Source organism: Pseudomyrmex gracilis, unplaced genomic scaffold (genome assembly GCF_002006095.1).
Source record: "Pseudomyrmex gracilis isolate BER0280 unplaced genomic scaffold, ASM200609v1 scaffold_344, whole genome shotgun sequence".
Classification (NCBI taxonomy): Eukaryota; Metazoa; Arthropoda; class Insecta; order Hymenoptera; family Formicidae; genus Pseudomyrmex; species Pseudomyrmex gracilis.
The window spans coordinates 94,697-101,769 of NW_018020928.1; the positions used below are offsets into that span (position 1 = coordinate 94,697).

At 32.7% G+C, this 7,073-nt stretch overlaps 1 protein-coding gene across 1 annotated transcript in view; it reads left to right on the forward strand.

The window, feature by feature from the left end:
- The window catches only part of LOC109860197 (cytochrome P450 4C1-like), an 8,314-nt gene extending 2,964 nt beyond the window's left edge, over positions 1–5,350 (forward strand). Inside the window, exons 5-12 of the mRNA XM_020439119.1 lie at positions 1,031–1,124; positions 2,705–2,807; positions 3,878–3,983; positions 4,109–4,215; positions 4,308–4,376; positions 4,611–4,779; positions 4,905–5,084; positions 5,154–5,350. Coding sequence (XP_020294708.1) covers positions 1,031–1,124; positions 2,705–2,807; positions 3,878–3,983; positions 4,109–4,215; positions 4,308–4,376; positions 4,611–4,779; positions 4,905–5,084; positions 5,154–5,323 — 998 coding nt within the window. The 3' untranslated portion in view covers positions 5,324–5,350. The remainder of the gene's footprint in view (positions 1–1,030; positions 1,125–2,704; positions 2,808–3,877; positions 3,984–4,108; positions 4,216–4,307; positions 4,377–4,610; positions 4,780–4,904; positions 5,085–5,153) is intronic.
- Positions 5,351–7,073: the final 1,723 nt, after the last annotated feature.

The following is a 7,073-nucleotide window of genomic DNA, read 5'->3' on the forward strand; positions in this document are numbered from 1 at the left end:
CACACACACCAGGCGCGCGGCTCACTGACGTGCGTCTGGCTAAAGGTCTGCGCTGATTGGCCTGATTTACTCAATAATTACTCCTTTATTATAAATAATAGAAAAAAATGATTCAGGACTTTTCGACTCAGTTTTACTCCTTCTACCTACCTACGAGAGATTGTACGGCAATTCTGGGACACCTTGTATATATAGACACACACACACACATATAGTATATACAATATATACAAGATATACATATACATGTGTGTGTGTGTGTGTGTGTGTACATATATATATATATACAGGGTGTCTGACAACAAACTATCAAGTCGACGTGTGTATGCAGATTAGGTCAATTTGAGCAGAAAAATTATTTACCAGTTTGCAAATTTTGCAATAGTTATTGAGATATGAATTAATAAATGTGAGCCAATGGAGCAATGATCGGACTCTACAGGCGTGCACAATTATTAGGTCTACTCGCTCACCGCTGCTCGCTGCGTAGCCGAATAGCGCCTGATTGCAAGAAGTTGAGTCGCGTCGTGCTTGTTTGTTTTACTCCGCCTCTCATTGCTAAGACATTGGGTGCTTTCCAACTACGTACACAGGCGACACTGTGTAACACTGTGTCCACTAGTGTGAATGAGACACACTGATATGCTCTTTCTCACACTAATGGACACTGTGTTACACAGTGTCGCCTGTGTACGTAGTTGGAAAGCACCCATTGCATGAGAAATCATTTTTCTTTCCAGCTGATAATCGTGCACTCCTATAGAGTCCGATCATTGCTCCACGCGCGCTCATTGGCTCACATTTATTAATTCATATCTCAATAACTATTGCGAATTTTGTAAACTGGTAAATAATAATTTTCTGTTCAGATTGACCCAATCTATCTACACACGTCGGCTTGATAGTTCGTTGTCAGACAACCTGTATATGCACCATATACAATTAATGAATACTAACGTCCAAATACTTAAATTTATGTGCAAATTGATTTTATATTGTTATAATACAGTTGTGCTAAATGTATTTTTAGAAACCGTTATGGGTATTTCTTTGCGTAGTCTTGACACGTTTGAGAAACAGTATCGGAAAGCAGTACATGATATAGGTGATCTTGTGATACACAGGTAATTGATGCGTATGTACATATACAAAGTATCCGTAAAATTTTGACACAGCCGAAGTATAGAGATAGATTGAGTCGAACTGAATAGAAAAGTGATTTGCCATTTTGCAAAATTTGCAATAGTTAATGAGATACAAAGTAATAAATGTGTGCCAATAAGCGCGTAAGAAGCGATGGTCCTGACTCTGTAAGCGTGTGTGATTGTCAGCTGATCGCGGAAACCAGTGGCTTCTTAAGCCTGTTCTACATTGATCGCAAACGGAAGGAATAGGTCTGGTAGAATTGACTAATCGTATTGATCAAATCAGCCAATTGACCAGCGTGATTGGTCAATTCTACCTGAATGATTCTACCTAAATGATAAATGGGAGAATAAAATGGAGGGAGTAGAATCGATTTAAAGAGAAGAGAAGTAGAATTATTAATTGAGAATCCTCCTCAAACTCATATGACAATATTATTTCCAATATATGGAATTGTCGATAATAAATTTGTAATTACAGTTTTCCCTCAAAAAGATATTTGTCCTCATGGTAAAACATATCCTAAAAATGCTGTTGCTATTGATAATAAGAGATCTATACCTTGCGTTTGCGCTTGCGATCAATGTAGAACGGGCTTTATCCCACGCTCCTTTGCGTACCGCCGAATATCGGCTGACCGCGTAATCAGCCGAGTTACACGCCACGCTCGTTTGTATTCTCTGCATCTCGTTGCTCTGACAGTCACACACCTACGCCTGCAAAGTCAGAATTATCGCTTTTTACGCGCTCAACGACACCCATTTATTACTTTGTATCTCATTAACTATTGCGAATCTAGCAAAATAATATAAGACTTTTCGATTCAATTTTACTTTTTCTATCTGTCTACAAGAGATGTTATACCAATTCTGGGACGTATATATATTTATATTCTAATTTAGTATACAGAGTGTCAAAAAATATGTCTGTTCAAATTGAAAATAGAGAGAAATATTAATAATCTTAGAAATCTAGTATCAAACTCACAATTTCAAAATGTGCAAAATTTATATGTACATATATGTATATGTATTATGGATGTCTTATGAAAACCGTATCACCGTTTGTAAGCAAGTAGAGTTATTCTGAGTCGAAAAGTCCTAACCCATTTGTGTCTATTACATATATATGTGTCCCAGAATTGGTGTGATGTCTCTTATAAACAGGTAGAAGGAGTAAAACTGAGTCAAAAAGTCCTATATCATTTTGCTAGATTCGCAATAGTTACCGAGATCTTAATTAACAAAAATCAATGAATAAGCATGCATCGAGCGCGTAAGACAGCCCGGCGCGCTTTGCGCGCTTACGAGGAGCTAATATAACAGCATATAATATAACATATACATAGTAAAATGTAATCGTGTGAAGCGCGCTGGGTTGTCCTACGCGCGTATGACAGCCCGATGTACGCTTATTCGCGAATCTTTATTAAAATCTCGATAACTATTGCAAATCTAGCAAAATGGTATAGAACTTATCGATTCAGTTTTACTCCTACCTGTCTACGAGAGATGTTATACCAATCCTGTACCTGAAGTAACGTGATTATTATGCGCAGAATCTTCTCTCCGTGGCTGTTTCCCGATTTGATGTTCGCATTATCTCCAACAAATAGAAAGCAAACTAAGTTGTTAAAGATATTACATGGATTTACTGAAAAAGTGTGTACAATAGTTTTTTTCTGATTACTTTTCTTTACAAATACAAAAATACTCACATATATATATAGTATCGTTAGTAGCACAAACGTTTCTGCAACGGGTTTTCTGAAACTTAGCAACGTTTCGTTAAAAGTCTCTAAAACGTCGTAGTAAAGTAGCAGAGACGTCAAAATGTTTGCTTTTTACGTTGCGGTCCGATGTCGCAGAAACATATAAGAAACGTTGCCCGATAAGTTGCAAAGTTTTTAATGTTTAAATTTTTATAAACATTGTAAAATACATTTTTGATACCATGCAAATTTTGCCTGCTTAACCATTCTCCAGGAAGGAGTTATAAATTAATTAATTGTGTGTGAGTGATTAATTAATTAATCACTCTTTCCTGGAGAATGATTAACTCGAGAGTAGTCATTTGGGGTGTTTTTTACATCTCAGCGTCGAAAAAATGAAGCTCACGTCACAGCAGTTTTTTTTACANATCGGAAATCCACACTCACCTTTTAATCAAACCTTTCGAGTCATACTCTGCACAATAGAAAGTGTTTATGTCTTATACATTGATAGTACGAAGCTATTGAAACTTGCTGAGGTGTAGAAAACACTCCAGGTGACTGCTTGTGTAACTATACAAGTTCGAATATGATAAGAGAATAAAGTGTAAATATGAAATAATAATATGAGTTAAAAAGAACATAAGATGACGTTATAAATACTTATATTAGAATAAATAAATAAATAATAATATATAGGTATAACAATTTATATATATATAAAATAAGAAAATTAACTATATATTGAAGGAAAAACAGATATGTAAAGATTTAGAAAATAACAAATAATAAATTGTTTTAAATTTTATAAAAAACATAAACTTTTGAGGATAAATCAATTATTCCTGTGAACATTTCGACGTTTCCTTACTACGACGTTTTAGAGACTTTTAACGAAACGTTGCTAAGTTTCGGAAAACCCGTTGCAGAAACGTTTGTGCTACTAACGATGCTATGTAGGTACATGTAACAAAAAATAGAATTAGGATATTATTCAAAATATTGTCTCTATTTGTATAGATCATTAGGGAAAGAAAACTTTATCACGAACGCACAGAGGATCGATATTTAAAAAGCACTGAAAGTAACACATTGACAGAAACAGATGACGCAGAAGTGATCGGAAGTATGTAACGCAGTCAGTTAATGTTGATGCTAAAATTTTATAAAAATATAAGAAGTGAAAATCTAATATTTCTTTGTTATATATATAAGAAATGTCACATAACTGTATATATTTGTTTACCTTAGTTCGTAAAAAGCGACTCGCTATGTTGGATCTTCTAATAGCGGCATCTCGAGAAAATGATATAACCGATTTGGACATCAGAGAGGAAGTTGACACCTTCATGGCCGAGGCACGTATAATGTTTAATATGCGCCCAATTTGTTTTTTCTTAGTACATTCAGATACATATAATTACTGAGAAATAGATACGTATAATTACAGGGTCACGATACTACGGCAATGGGTGTGTGTTTTGCTTTACTATTATTAGCTGAGCACAAGGATATTCAGGTATTTTGTGATCAATAAATATGACAAAGAACCGATTACGTCATTCTTTGTTTTGGTCGGTTTTCTATGAAACTATTTTTCTCTATATTTAATTAATTCTAAACGAAATTAGTCAGAGATTATATCTTTTAAAAGTAATTACAAATAAATAGTCTCGTAAAATCATCTCAAAACCAACAAAAACGTTTATAATGAAAAGTAGCAGAATACCATAACTTTCAACAATTTATACAGGATCGTGTCAGGACTGAAGTTAATGATGTGATGGAAGAAACTAAAGGAAATTTGACTATGGCGTCTTTACAAAAGCTACCGTACTTAGAGAGATGCTTGAAAGAAGCGCTGCGATTATATCCCAGTGTGCCTACCATATCACGCACTCTTGCAGAAGATATAAAATGTCGTACGTATATTAGTGCGTTGCGATATAGATTTTTAATATGTCATTATCATAGATTATGTTACATTGTTATACGTTATTGTCGTGCAAGTGTATACATGTAAATATTATTTTTTGTTCTCTAATAGAGTCGTACATAGTGCCGGCTAATGTATACGTGACTATTGATATCTACGCCGTCCACAGAGATCCTAATTTCTGGCCGAATCCGGATGTATTCGATCCGGATCGATTTTTGCCCGACCAAGTGCAAAATCGTCATCCTTATTGCTACATACCGTTTAGTGCGGGACCGCGAAATTGCATAGGTAAATTGCGCTCTTCGTTCGTTTTTCAGACGAGAAAACAATTTTTTTGATTTACTGTGTGTGCGGCAGGTCAACGGTTTGCTATGTACGAATTGAAAGCTATGATCGCACCTCTGGTACATCACTTTTACCTGGAGCCTGTTGATTACTTGAGAAATGTTCAGTTAAAGATGGATATGATAATTCGTCCTGCTCATCCAGTTCGTGTAAAATTTGTGCCGATCAAAAAAAAACAATGAAATTAAAATAAAAACAGAAATGATATAGCAAGAGGTTATGGGAAACGCTTGTGTTTTACTCAATACTAACAAAGTACATTAATGTATTTGCAAAACGGTATATTATTTTTTTACATATTTTTCTTGGCAAAAAAAGTTCTGCATACACAGACAATTTTGATATCTATTTACATACACTTATGTACGAGACTGAATATATAGTCTCATATATAATTATATCGATTGCATAATTGCGTATATAAGTATGCATAATCAGATAAAAAAGTTGTCTACATATAAAATACTTTTTTTTCTATATAGTTTCAAAGCGAGAATGTCAAAGAGCAAAGTTACGTTATACTGTATGCAACAAAGCAATTACTTTATGAATTATAGCTTAAGAAGTAACCAGATGTAATGATTTATATAAAGTGTACTTATCTAAAAATAATTAAAATACAATTATTGAAATTAGCGAAAGTGCATCGTTTTACTCGTATTCACATTCTCTTGATTCTTTGTGATAAAAACATTTTGAATGTCTACATACACATAGTATGTGTAGTTCTTCATGCCTTGATAGATAACGGTAAGATATCTATCTTTTATAATATAGAGGATCAGATTTATGAGACAGAGACTTTTTATTGAATGTAGAAAGATCTTATGTTTTTTTTTTAATTTTAAAACTAAAAAAATCAAAAGTTTAATTAATAAAATAATTAGAAAATAGAGATACATAAAAACCTACTCGCTACGTTTAATTTTACACAGACTCATAAATGCCACGTAGCATGTTTTTTAGTAACAGCTATTTCATATACATATTTAATAACCTAGATATATACCGATATGTTTCAAAAATTTTAACACAGCCGTAATATGAAGTTAAATTAGGTCGATCTGAACAGAAAAGTCATTTACTATCTTGCAACATTTGCAATATTTATTATCATTTTAGACTTTGGACTTTAACGCGCATAAACAAATATATATATTAGAAGATATATAGAAGTAAGCCGTACGCAAGCATCGTGTATAAATTGTATTATATAATAGAATATACTATATTACGTATGTAACATTGTATACACGAGATATACGCGACTAAAAGCTAACAGTGACAATCTGAATAGTCTCATAGTTCACTTGCCACGAAAGACTTAATGTTTTTTATATTTTGTTTAGATATTGCGAAATATTTATATTTTAGAATATTGAGACAAAAATCAAAAGAACTGAAAAAAAAACGTTATCAAAATTATTAAGTTTACATATTATGAAACTTATTAATTTTATATATTATTCAAAATATTACACTATTTATGTCAATAACAATATCATTATTAAAATTATGTTGTATTTGTTATTTTACAAAAAAATGTTTGAAAAGTTCTACCGTTTAATTTAACATCGTTGTTTCACAAAAACTTTTAACTTGAAAAAGTTTGTTAGAAATTACAGGATTAAAAATAGATTTTGCAAATTTTATTTTCGAAATTCTTTATTTACTTGTAAAAGTATTTGCTGCTTAATAGTATCATAAATATCTGCGATGTAATAGTAATAAAAATTTTAGTTTTGAAAGTTGGTATTTAATTTTAAAAGAATTTGATGTTCAATAGTATCGTCACATAAATGTCCGCGATTTGGTGTTAACACGGAACCGCCGACGCTAAACATACACAGTTTGTCCGGAAAGTTCCCGGACTACGTGAATTAAAAATCGAAAATGAAAGATATGGTTTATTAAACAAGTTTACACTTCAAG